General features: G+C 42.8%; 1 protein-coding gene across 1 annotated transcript in view; it reads right to left on the bottom strand.

Annotated features, from left to right (window-relative positions):
• Positions 1-14,149, bottom strand: part of LRBA (LPS responsive beige-like anchor protein) — a 608,431-nt gene that overhangs the window by 460,462 nt on the left and 133,820 nt on the right. Inside the window, exon 30 of the mRNA XM_075613691.1 lies at positions 2,780-2,910. Coding sequence (XP_075469806.1) covers positions 2,780-2,910 — 131 coding nt within the window. The remainder of the gene's footprint in view (positions 1-2,779; positions 2,911-14,149) is intronic.

Below are 14,149 nucleotides of genomic sequence, written 5' to 3'. Positions count from 1 at the left end.
GTGTGTGTGTGTGTGTGTGTGTGTGTGTGTGTGTGTGTGTGTGTGTGTGTGTGTGTGTGTGTGTGTAACGGGCTGGGTGGGGGGGGGGTGAAAAACGGGCTGGTGGGGGGGGGGTGAAAAACGGGCTGGTGCAAAGGTGGGGGGTGTGTGAAAAACGGGCTGGTGCAGAGGTGGGGGGGGGTGTGAAAAACGGCCTGGTGCAGAGGTGGGGGGGGGTGTGAAAAACAGGCTGGTGCAGAGGTGGGGGTGTGTGAAAAACGGGCTGGTGCAGAGGTGGGGGTGTGTGAAAAACGGGCTGGTGCAGAGGTGGGGGGGGGGGGGAAAAACGGGCTGGTGCAGAGGTCGGGGGGGTGTGAAAAACGGGCTGGTGCAGAGGTGGGGGGGGGGGGGAAAAACGGGCTGGTACAGAGGTGGGGGGGGTGCTGACATGTGAGGGGGGGTGGGCTGCTGACATGTGAGGGAGGGGGGGCTGCTGGCATGTGAGGGGTGGGTGGGCTGCTGACATGTGAGGGGGGGGCTGCTGACATGTGAGGTGCAGGGGGGGAAGTGATGTGAGGTGCAGGGGGGGTATGATGTGAGTTGCAGGGGGGGAGAGAGTGTCATATTGAGGAGAGGGGGAAAGAGTGTCATATTGAGAGGAGGGGGAGAGTGTGTCATTTAGGGGAGGGGGAGAGTGCCATATTGAAGAGAGGGAGAGAGAGAGTCATATTGAGGAGAGAGAGAGTCATATTGAGGGGAGGGGGAGAGAGTGTTATATTGAGGGGAGGGGGAGAGTGTGTCATATTGAGGGGAGGGGGAGAGTGTGTCATATTGAGGGGAGGGAGAGAGTCATATTGAAGGGAGGGGGAGAGAGTGTCATATTGAGGGGAGGGGGAGAGAGTGTCATTTAGGGGAGGGGGAGTGTGTCATATTGAGGGGAGGGAGAGAGTGTCATATTGAGGGGAGGGAGAGAGAGAGTGTCATATTGAGGGGAGGGGGAGAGTGTGTCATTTTGAGGGGAGGGGGAGAGTCATATTGAAGGGAGGGGGAGAGAGTGTCATATTGAGGGGAGGGGGAGAGAGTGTCATTTAGGGGAGGGGGAGTGTGTCATATTGAGGGGAGGGAGAGAGAGAGTGTCATATTGAGGGGAGGGGGAGAGTGTGTCATTTTGAGGGGAGGGGGAGAGTGTCATATTGAGGGGTGGGGAAGAGTGTCATATTGAGGGGAGGGGAAGAGTGTCATATTGAGGGGAGAGAGAGTCATATTGAGGGGAGAGAGAGAGTGTCATATTGACGGGAGAGAGAGAGTGTCATATTGAGGGGAGAGAGAGTGTCATATTGAGGGGAGGGGGACAGTGTGTCATATTGAGGGGAGGGGGAGAGCGTGTCATTTAGGGGAGGGGGAGTGTGTCATATTGAGGGGAGGGGGAGTGTGTCATATTGAGGGGAGGGAGAGAGTGTCATATTGAGGGGAGGGGGAGAGTGTCATATTGAGGGGAGGGGAAGAGTGTCATATTGAGGGGAGGGGAAGAGTGTCATATTGAGGGGAGGGGAAGAGTGTAATATTGAGGGGAGGGGAAGAGTGTCATATTGAGGGGAGGGGAAGAGTGTCATATTGAGGGGAGGGGAAGAGTGTCATATTGAGGGGAGGGGAAGAGTGTCATATTGAGGGGAGGGGGAGAATGTCATATTGAGGGGAGGGGGAGAGTGTCATATTGAGGGGAGGGGGAGAGTGTCATATTGAGAGGGGGAGAGGGTGTGATTTAGGGGAGGGGGAGAGTGTGTCATATTGAGGGGAGGGGGAGAGTGTCATATTGAGGGGAGGGGGGGAGAGTGTCATATTGAGGGGAGGGGGAGAGAGTGTCATATTGAAGGGAGGGGGAGAGAGTGTCATATTGAGGGGAGGGGGAGAGAGTGCCATATTGAGGGGAGGGGAAGAGTGTCATATTGAGGGGAGGGGCAGAGTGTGTCATATTGAGGGGAGGGGGCGAGTGTGTCATATTGAGGGGAGGGGGAGAGTGTCATTGAGAGGAGGGGGAGAGGGTGTGATTTAGGGGAGGGGGAGAGAGTGTTATATTGAGGGAAGAGAGACATGGGGGGGATGCTGACATGGGATGCTTACTTGGGGGGGGGCTGCTGACATGGAATGGGCTGGGGGGATGTGGAGTGGGTATTATGTTTTTGATGTGGAGGGGGGTATTGTGTGGGTGAGGGGGAGAGATGGGTGTATGAGAGATAGATGGGGAGTATCATAAAGGTTGATAGTGAGGGGTTCTGGGGGAGATGAGGATGATGATGATGGAGAGGTGCTGGAGGAGAGATGATGATGATGATTTAACCCGTGCGGCCCAAATTTTTTTTCCTTGGAGCAGTTCGGCCCTTCTCACTTTACGAGTTGGGCAGGCCTGGCTTACAGGGATGCCTGTAGCATTTTCTCTTCTATTTTAACAATGTAACAAATTAAACAAATCAGTTATTCCACTTGGCAACAACAAAAAAAGTCTGTAGAGCCGTCCTAGCATTGTTTCTGCTCCACCATAACGTAAGCTCCTTCATTATCTAGCTCAACAAGGGCAGGGTTAAAGCAGGGCTACGGAGCAATTAAGCATTATTTTGCGGAGAACACCCATATAAGTCTACAAATATGCAACATATTTTTTACAACACTTCCGTGAATAGGATTATATAGTCGAGTACTTTGATTTTATTTTATTTCTCGGGTAGGCAGAACTGCCCCTTCAAAAAGATCCACTTTGCAATTAAATGCAACTAGCAACTGATTTGAGTTGACATTGACTTACCAGAGGATTCGCGGTCAACATCTGCAGCTTGAGCAGCATCCACTGATGACACCACACTGACAGCATGCGAGGCAGCACTCACAGTAGCCGGGGAAGGGGAAATAGATTTCTTCTGAGCTATAACAACACTCCTACAGAAAAAGAAAAGCAAGACACACAAATCGTCAACTTTGGCACTATTAATTGACTGTACTCACTAAACATTAGCAGACTGTATATTCATGTTTTCCAATTGAATGTTGGTGTATATCAAGCCATTCCAAAAATGACAGGCAACTAAACAAGCAGTTTGCTGCATGTGCAGGAAAATATTTTAGGAGTATCGGATTTCTAATGGTCATTTTTTTCTTCACAAAGAAACAGTAAAGATTGGGCTTGATGTCACAGATTTTGCTACTTACAGGTCGTTGTTCAGATTTCAGAAAAGTGTTGAATAAAACCAAACGTCCGACTGCCAAATGTATTTGTTCCTAACATTTTAATCAGCAACACCTCCTGTGATTTTATCATTTTATATATTTACACTGTCACTTTTTCACAATCAGTATGTGTAGTCATTATTTATTATTTGAACACTTGTTAAATGTTACATTTTAATAGCCCAGATGTGCACCAACAAATGTACTTCCTTTAGAGATAGGGCTGACCACATCAGCTGTATTTGATATTCAGTATTTTTAGTACATGGGTAGTACAGTACCCATTGCCAATCTCCTGGCAATTAGGCATAATCAGACATCCAATTATTTTCATTATTGTACTTATTGTTTGCTAGTGAGCGGTGTGACCGCTCGTTGTGTACATAACATTTAATGTACTACAAACCTGCACGATCCCTAAAAAAAAATATAGGAGTGCAATGCAAAAACCACGTCAAAATGATCTATTGATCTATATATTTCTATAAGGATGTCTGCACATCCCTCTGTGATAGGCTGAACAGCCTGTCACTTATCCAGGGAGAGCCAATGAGACTGCACATTGGCTGTGTAACATCTTAAGTGTCACACATGAAGTGTTGGAGGTGAAGAATACAACAACTGGGCTATGCACATCATCAATCCTGCAACTGTGAGAACTTGGCTTTCTAAATGCTCTGACAAGTTTTTTTTTTAATCTATAGACTAACTTTTTAAGCTGCTGTTAAATCTTCAGTGCTACACTGCCCTCCCAGGCCTGATTTATACATCTGCTCTTCCACTTCCGACTACTCATCTCCTCCAATACCTGGGAACTCTCTCCTCCTACCTCCTTCCCTGCATCTCATTATGACCTCCATATTGCTTTTCCCATTTGCCGTTTCCTCACTGCTGTGTAAACTTTTCTGTTTTCTTCAACTTTCCCACTATCCTATCCACATTTCTTCATCTCTCCTTCTCTCCATCTATGCCCAGACACTGCGCCTCTCTGAGGTGTTAACCAATCTAATTTAATACCGACCAACCTTAAACCTCACCTCTCAAAAGAAGCATCCCAATAATCTGCACTCATGGTTACTGTCCCACACCCACAGTCGCTACATACTAACCATTGTGGCCAAGCAATTCCATCTACTGCACTTAGTCTCCCAACATACAACTTAGATTGAAAGCTCTCTAGGGCAGGGATTTCCTTTCCTATGGTCTGACTCTTGCGTTTATGGTTTTATAATTCCCTGTACTGTATTGTCTTTGTAAAGCGCCGAGTACACTATTGGCGCTACATAAATAAAGATACATCGCCCTCGGAGAGGCCTCTCATTCACCCAGGAAACACTGGGGGAGCGGATTTTAATGGCAGTGGAGACAGCAAGGAGGAGACGAGACAGATGAGATGAATAGGGAAAGAGGGAGTGTAGTGTGCACAGAGAACAGCAGACACAGTAAGGCAGGGAGTGCAAAAAGAGGGGAGGAGAGAGTGCAAAGAGGAGCAGGGCATGGAGTGGGGAGGAGACAGCAAGGGGGGAGAAGAGAGATTGTGGAGAGCAGTGTGCACATAGGGGAGGAGAGACCGCAAGGTGAGGAGGAGGAAACAGACAGCAAGGATAGGTGGAGACAGACTAGTAGGAGAGGAGGGAGTGTAGTGTGCCCTGAGGAGCAGACACAGTAACGCAGGGAGTGCAAGGAGAGGGAAGGAGGGTGTGCACAGAGGAGCAGGGCATGCAAGACATCAAGAAGAGGAGAGGAGACAGACAGCAAGGAGAAGAGGAGGGAGGGATTACTAGGAGGGGGAAATGGAGAGCAGTGTGCATATGGGGCAGGAAGGAGTGACAGCAAGGCGAGTAGGAGGAGGATACAGAGAGACATCAAGGAGAGGAGGGAGTGTATTGTGCAAAGAGGAGCAGACAGTCAGGGAGGGAGTGCAAAGAGAGGGGAGGATTGAGCGCAAAAGAGGCGCAGGGCTTGGAGAAGAGAGTGAGGTGGAGGAGACAAGAGACAGCAAAGCATTACAGGGAGAGGTGAAAACAAAGAGTAATGTTTAATAACCTTTCAGATCTCCTAGATCAGCGTATGTTATGCCAGATACTGCTAGTTAGAATTATTTAACAGCTATACTCTATGCTTTGTAGTACATTTGCTAAACTGGAAGGCATATATATCTGTAATTTATAACAAATATTCAACTCAATATTTTAAATGAGGATAAAAACAAATGGCCTACAAATGAGAAATGTAAGAAATTCCAGTTTTAGGAGGATGGATGCAGCCAACCATTAATAAGATTAAACAAGTTGCAGGATATTGAAAGGCAGTGAAAGGGACTAGTGGGGTGACCAAGAGATTATTATCAGACAGTCCTCTAACGCCTTTATCAGTAATACTTCAGGGAATGAAAGAAAGAAATATCATTAGGTGAAAAACATGAATCAGTAGTTAGACAAGCAATTAGTATTACTACTTTTGTAACATGGGCTTTGCTGTACATGTTGTTTAAGGCATCAAAGTGTTAGGGAAGATTCCTGCACAAAGAGTTCGATATAAAACAAAACTATGTTAGAAAAATGGACACTATTTGTGATTCGTGTTATACCACTTGGGGTTCTCTAGAGACGATGTGTTCCATTTATTAGTGTGGAAAATGTATGATGACAAAAAGGATGCACATAAACAATATATTTATATGCGAGTGCATATATATATATATATGTGTGCATATACACAGCTTAGATTTCCATACACAAATACAGTTTTCATTATTGTTTTATTTACTAGATTGTATCACAAGGCATCACAAATCAAATCTGTTCAAGGCCAGCAAAGCTGATTATAACATTGTCCTCTGAGACACCTTGATTCTTGATGACATGCAAGGCTTCCTTTCCTCTAACAAACTCCATTTCCTTAATACACAAGTCATTGTACCATGACAAGTGAATAAAGCGATGGCCAATTATTCAGCAGAAACCTTCTCGACCATTAGGAACTTAATCCCATAAATCAGATACCTCTTTCCATACAATGTCAAATTGAAGTTTCCACCAGGCTGCAAAATTCAGAATTAAGCTACACTAACAATTCAATGTCATATTTAAAAGTAATGTATCTTTTAAGGGTCTTATGTGGGACTGGCAGTGATTTCAAAGAGGGGCTTACATCACTTCTGACAGGACAAGGGTGAAAAGACCAGCGACCATAAATATTCTCAGGCATAAGGTCAGTGTGTTATTAGTCCCAATTATGCTGAACTGTAAGAAGGCTTTGTGGTGCAGATAATTATTGCCTGCTGAATGAGCAGAGATCACCAGACCTCACTGGGATACGTCTCAGGCAAAAAATCATATGCTCGCTCTCCTTCATAGAAACCTATAACCTTTATAGCAGCAATATAAGAGCATTTCTGGAAATAAAAAGTACCATTTCCTTTCAGGGATTATGCGCTTATAAAAACTGCCCGATCTTTCTATTGGTATCTTTCCTGTTTTTCTCGCCCCTTGCAATATCCTTTCAGACAAGGCTTTCCAACTTGCCAAACTAGAAGTGGTCCCTAAGAATTAAATGTGGTCCCTCACATTATCAGAGACAAAGTATATGAAGGAGAAGTATTGCTTGGAACTAGTGTAAGGCAAAGAGAATAGGGCACTGGCAGTATAATTTCCTTGCTATGCACCTCACACTTAATTACATGCCAAGTAATTGAAATAAAAATGTACACCTTGATAACAAAAGGGCTAAACTACAAAACGTGTGTGCGTATATTACTTGCCCTCTTAAAAAAGATAATGTGCAAAGTTACCATTTTCTAGGCATATTTGTAAGGGTGAAGTGTTATACACTAAATGTTTTTATTGTTTTGATACAAGTTAGCAAAGAAAAAAAATGTGTGATCTTATTCAGGGAAAGCACTATTAAAAAGTCTTCAAAAAGAAAATAATGTATTATAGGCAGTGTTTCTACTTTGTAGGTTTAAAAGCAGAGAAGGGCTTATAGCAACAATGTTGCCTACGCAGGCCCCATGAAACAAAAGTCCTTTAAGTAGCAATAGTACATACAGTAGTTTCCCCAAAAGTCCCATTGGCAGCGAGGCTGAAGGAGTTCAGGATGCTCGCACTGCACACATGATATTGGAAGAATCCAAGTACCAAGCATCAGAAACTAATGGCAATAAAATTCAATCCTACACAACTTTGCTAATATGTGGAATTCCTGTTGTAAAGTGCTCTCTGCCTGAGCCTACATTGCTTTTCAAGATTTCCATTCTACCACGTGGAACAATTTCCTATCTTGTTTTCTTGTCAATTCAAAACTAAAGAGAAACCATCATAAACTGAATGTACACATAGCATCTTTCTCCATCTGGAGCCATTTTAAAAGCTTATCCAGAGGTTTTCGGCCAGCCGTTTTTAGATCACTTCAATGTTACTCCTTTCAGACTATTAAAAATAAGTAAATAAAGGCACTTTGGCATTTTAGTAATTCCCAGTCTCCACAGAGTGAGAAGAGAAGCCATTCCAGACCTTGAACTGTATCAAGATAAATCTCTGGCACTCACTAATCACCAGGATGGATCTTCACAGACGATAAGGGGGACATTTTTGGCATGGGAACAAATGTGCACACCTTGTTTGCAGGAGCCTCTATCCTGGCAGAATTTCAGAGAGCTTCACTTGTGTAGCTGTTACTGTATACTCTCCAGCTTTGGCTGGATAGTTGATAATCCTTAAGATATGAGGAGCGTTTTGATTTCTGACAACACATTCCAGAGATAAATGCAGGATCAGAGGGATGCTTGGAAATTCCCAGGGATACCCCACTGGTTAAAGGCTACATGAGAAGAACAAGATGACAAGGAATCTGTTTCTATAGCATGTTAACTGTCTGAGCTCTGTGCATACCACTAGATATGTAAAATGGCCAAGTAAGCTCCACAGAATAATATGAGCCGTGCGATGCAAAAATGTCCCCTTTTGCAAACACTACGTCAATAACACGTGCAGCGTTTGCTAAAATATTTCAATACTCCCTCAAGAAAAACACGTGTAGGATATTAAAGCTGGTCCACCGCAACTAAAAATTCAACTACAAAGCGGATTAAGAAAAACTACAAAATCGCACCGGCCCTCACTATAGAAGAGCTCATTATAGAAGTGTGTGCTTTCTAAGCACTTTGCTGCGGCAGCGCATTTCTGGCCCCTCTGGTAGCAAACGGGTTAAAACAATAGACATTTGCTAAAAATAGATTTTAGAGCAGAAAATAATAATACTTCATTAATAGTTACTTAACACTAACTGCCATCATCACTAGATACAGAACACCTACTCACACTAATTATGCAGATTCATTTATAAAATACTAATACCTGCATAACATCTTTTAAAATAATTAAATAGAATTAGGTTACGGCATTTTGCACTTTTTTCGTTGTTTATTTCTATACATGTACTGTATGTTATGCCTTTGTATATGTATTGTTTTTGCACAATCCAGGGGGAGTATGAGGATAAAAACAACACAGACAAATCTAAGTGCAGACAATAGTGCAATGTATGGTGTAACACTTCAAATATTGGCTCCTATGTGCAGAAACACTTCAAATCTTGGCTCCTATGTGCAGACCTCTCACAAGATGTCAATAGTTTTAAAGTGACTCCAAAACTGTGGCGATACTGTGTCTTTAAACCAGGTCAGGATGTACAACAAATGGAAATGTCCTCAGATCGGAATATCGGGAGAGATGAACCTCAGCAGTATAAAAAGGAAAATATCCATAGCACAGACCAACAGAATAAAAAAGTTTTATATTAAGAAAATAGAAATTTGCACTTACAATAATGCAAAATTAAAAAGGCACATAAACACTTGTGTATTAGCATACGCCACTGGATACGGCCGCTCACCGCATCAGCCTCCGTTCGGACGCCCTGTCCCTCTCGCTAACCCTCCGCGGTCTGGAGCCTCCCCACTGATCTCATTAGTGGTCTCGGCTCCACCACGTCACTTCGGGAGTTCTTCTGATGGTCAGCTGGCAGTCAGGAGCTCATCTACTAGTGCTCTATGATACCGAGCACTTCCACTCAAAGCGTTTCACCAAAACAAGGGTAACGGCTTGGTCAGGAGTGTACCGCCTACATGATGATGCGTGCTTGCTTTGCACTGTGCAATTGTACTAGTTAAAAACATGACGACGATCTGCGCTAATGTTATTAAACAATTTGGAGCAAATTGACTCGCCTAAATGTATTTCTCATTGAATCCTAGGACCATGACAGAGTAACTAGAAAACGATCACATAAGGAGCAGACTAATAACTTTATACAGGTTGACGGAATCTACATTGTGTATCAATGTATTCTAAATTGAACTTGAATGTAGTAATACCACTAAACAGTGGTCAAACAGCATCATAATAGCAATCTACAATTCTGAAATAACTTTTTACTTTTTAGTTGTGACAATCCATCTACAAAATGGTTAAGCATCTAAAGTCTATTTTATCACAGACCATACAATAACCATGAAGAATCCTAACTGGCACAACATATATATTGCAGATATGCTACCATAGATTACACAGCTGACCTATCCAAGATAATTTAACCCATAACAGACTGTATATGTATTAACATACTATTTATAGTGTGTGTACATATGGAATAATCTTATAGTATTTAGTTACCTATAGTATTTAGTAACAGCTATACACTTACATTTTGTGGACCTGAAGTGTACAGTAGTTATATTATTATATATTTAAAATATCATCTCAACTGAAGAGGTGAAACAAAGCATACATAATGCAGACCGTCTGATCATTTGTGATAATAGGTATTGCCAGATAGTTTACTTCAAGAAAGGTATTGGCGATGAATAGGTCTGTTACATCTCAGCAAAATGCATTACAAATAACACTCAAATAAAAAAAATTCACATTCTGTGCATATACAGTAGGTTCAGTTCATACAGCATTAAAAGTCAGTTAAGAAATTAAAAGTTAGACATTCATAATGCACGTTGCACTCGCAGGTGGGGATCTCAACAAAAGACACTGAGGAAATAACAATTACACAAAAGACTAATTTCATACTTGGATAAAATATATGTTTGGTCTTAAAAAACACCAGAGCTGTGGCCTCAACGCTTTAGGGTTGTGATTTTCAACCCTCTCCATAGAAAACACAGCTTGTCCATGTTTTGGGGACGTTAAGACTTGTCAGCTAATAAAAGAAACAGCACTCTGATTAAGGTGCACCGCACCGAAACGTTGGACACTTGATTTATAGTCATTAAATGATCTTTTTGCATTAATTCTACTTTTACCTTTTTTGTGTGCTTGGCTCCCTCTGATTGCTATGCTACTCCGTGACTAGGATTTTTTTGTTTGTAGCACCCACTCTTCAGTCTTTATCCCAGTCCACACTACATAGGGGCATCCCAAGTTGCTTTTTCCTGATCCCTTTTTTTATTTGAAAGCAGGGGGCATCACAGGATAATGCACTTAGCACGCCGACTCTTCGAGCGATTACAAAAGTACTTATCTTGATCGCCACTTTATGGCTACGGAGTTCAAAAGGAAGGGCTTCTAAAAAAAAGATGAGATCCCATAGTGGGATTTTTGTTCCATCTGCTTTAGATAAATGCTTGGATATGTTGGTTTGTCAAAACAGACTTCTGTAAAAGGACAGAGCATACAGACACGAACTTCAGCGAATTATGATTTAGCCTATTCCCAAATCCTTGCTGCACAAACACCAGGTTTACTGATGTATGTTCCTTAGAAATTCCCTTTTGTGAACATCAAGAATGGAAAATGCTCCATAATCTATCATGTATTTGTTTTTGTTTTTAATGAATGAGATTGCGTTGAAGTCTGCGTGACTTTGGATGACAAAACCCTTGTTCAATACTTTCTTTCAAACCTTGACATCTTTATCGTCTGATGAGTAACGAGGCTTTGAGAAAGCAGATCCGGATTTATTAGAAGACGCCATGGATGGCCTATGGACTTATTACCTCTGTGTACCAAATTCACATGGGCCAAGCAGATCACATCTGCTTTCTCCAATTTGATACTTTTGATTAACCTTTGAAATCAGTGGAAAAGGTGTAAACATGTATATTCACAAATGCTACTTTTGCATCTTTGTTTCTGTAGCAGAAGATCTGTACCTTGTGGTTGTATTAAGTTCAATTTTTATATTATTTGCTGCAACGTTTCCAGACTGAGGAACCATTCTTTAATATCCATCTTGTTCCTGGAGACGTCTTGTTGCTTATAAACTACTCGATAACGTATATGCAGAATGCTACGGTCGTCGCATTTTCAGACTTTATTCTTAGGCCTGGGATATAGTGTAGTGAAGAGCGCTGGGCAGCGCTGACGCTCATGCTCTCATGCTCAAGCAGGATATTTTTCGTGTCCCTGCATGAGCGTCAGCGAGCGCGCTTGTGTGTCGGGTGGGAGGCGGGCCTGGAGGCGGAGCTAGCGCGCCACGTCGCCGACGTCACGGACTGCCATTGGCTTCTGGTAGTCACGTGACTGGCCCTGCGCGGCAAAATTTAAACTTGTCTGTCTCCTGCATTTCCACACGCCTCCGTACGCCTGCGGAAGCGCCGTCTAAAGCCGCGCTGATGGGGATAATGTTTTCCCTCAGCACGTTTTTTTTGACCATGTCCGAGGCCTTAACGTGGTCCTTGAAACTTAATGGTCACCCACCCCCCCCCCCCATCCCAACCCATAAGGCTGGAATCTTATCACATTCCACGTTAATTGAAATGCCTGTCTTGCTACAGATTGAGAATCGTTATTTCATATTAAGAAATCATCCTGAAAATGTTGCTAGTGGAAAAGCACGCATGGTATCTCCCCTATAGTTCAAACAAATCATAGTAGAGACATACATTGCCATGTAGTCACTGTTGATAATTGACATATCTGGTTGAACAGTTCTACAGTATGACCTGGTCATTCTTTCTGGAAAAAAGAACACTTGCTATCCGTATGTCAAATCTTTGGCTTTGGCTGATGCAGCACTTCTCTTGAACCTGCTTTGATCAACCAGTAATCCAAATAGGGAACTAAACAAAATTCTTTTTTTTTCCTTCTCTTTTTTGTAGATGTCTGCCAAAACTGCCATAAACTTGCTTGAATAACCGAGGATGTTAATAGGGCAAAAGGAATGGCCTGAAATTGATTGTGGATGCAACTGATGAGTGGGTAGAAGATAGGAGCCTTTCAAATCTATTGCTGCTAGGAAACATCCCTCTACTATGAAATGGACAGATCTAATTGACTTCATTTTGAAGCCAGTTGTTTTGATATAACCATTTAGGTCCTTCAAATGCAAACCCATCCAAAAAGGTTCCTTCTACTATGGAACCATAAAAGAGGTTGGAGTAGAATCTCCACCGCTGCTGATTTTCTGGGATTTCTTTGATCACATTGCCCTGCCGGAATTTCAGGATGTAGTCTTGTAGAGCAGACCATTTTACTGGATCCTTTGGCATTCCAAATGTCCAGATCTTTTCCATAAAAGAGATGAAAGCTGTTCCCCCAAGATGATCTACCACGGTAGAGAGGGGCCTCCCTTTCTCAGTAACTAGCATTCTTGGGACCATGACATTGTTGCCTCCATTTTAGTCTAGATTTCAGGACATGGCCTGGTCTTATATGAAATGCAAGCCCTATTAAAATATCATTTAAAAAAAAAAAGAAAGTCTGCCTCAAAGGTTTTCATTAACTGGAAAATGTGCTGTGGTAAAAGCACTTTTACCCCACTGTCACCATGGTGATAATTAACTCATGTTCTGGGCTAAATAAACTGAGCTTCATTAACAGGATCCATCTAGCTGCTACTGACGGTGCTAATGACCCGGCAAGCAGTTTCAACTGCTCAAATGAAACATTTCTAAAAAATAAAAAAAAGAGATTGAGGAGATTGCACGAATCTAAGCATTTGACTGGAAGTACCCGATTCAATGGCTTCTCGGTCTTGAAAATAAAACAAAATCAGAATTTCTGCTGTCCAGTGTTCAGGGCAATGTCTACCTACAGGAAGGGCGGAAACCAGTCCACCCCATATCTTTCTAGAGAACCTCTGCGAATGTGTGGACACACTGATAGAATGCTGATTCTAACTATATAACACAGACACATTCTTCTGTTTCCTAATTCTTTGGACATTCCTAAAACCAGATTTGGCTGGGATAACCCATGGAGATGATTGACAACTACTGCTTTGGGGTGGGGGGGGGGTGTACAAAAATGTAAACTATCTTTCACTTATGAAGCTCCACTGTGTAACAGACGGGCCATAAAGCATATGCAGGCAACCGTCACAGAGCGCATTTTCTCTGCTGAGGCAACAATTGTTTTTGGATTCATATTTCCCTCTCTTCACCCACAAATATATTTTATGTGAATTTCTTAGGCTCTCCGGACATATCATATCGGCCTACTTGTAGAATGTCTGGGTAACACGGTAGTATCCTGGTCACCTAGTGCTTTATTTCTGTTCCCAGTATTTGATGTTTCTGTGAGAGAAAACCACACAAAGATTAAAGGAGCAATCCAAGCTGTTTTTTCCCCTCCATTTTTTTATACTAATAATAATAATAGCATGTTCTTGTATAGCGCTGCTAGTTTTACATAGCGCTTTACAGAGAATTTCAGACAGTCCCTGCCCTGTAGAGTTTACAATCTATGTTTTAGGTGCCTGAGGCACAGGGAGATAAAGTGACTTGCCCAAGGTCACAATGAGCCGACATCAGGAATTACCGGGAAGGTTCCCTGCTTCAAACTCCGTGCCAGAGTCAGTGTCTTTACTCACTGAGCCGCTCCTTCATCCCTAATACAAGTTTGAAGCAAGGTGCCTTCGGAGATAAATAAACCCAATTCATTTCAGCTCCAGGGACCCCCTACTTTCAGCTACACTTACCTCTGAATAGTTTGCTGTA

The sequence above is a fragment of the Ascaphus truei genome, chromosome 1, assembly GCF_040206685.1.
Source record: "Ascaphus truei isolate aAscTru1 chromosome 1, aAscTru1.hap1, whole genome shotgun sequence".
Taxonomy (NCBI): Eukaryota; Metazoa; Chordata; class Amphibia; order Anura; family Ascaphidae; genus Ascaphus; species Ascaphus truei.
This window is presented reverse-complemented; position numbering and strand designations above follow the sequence as displayed.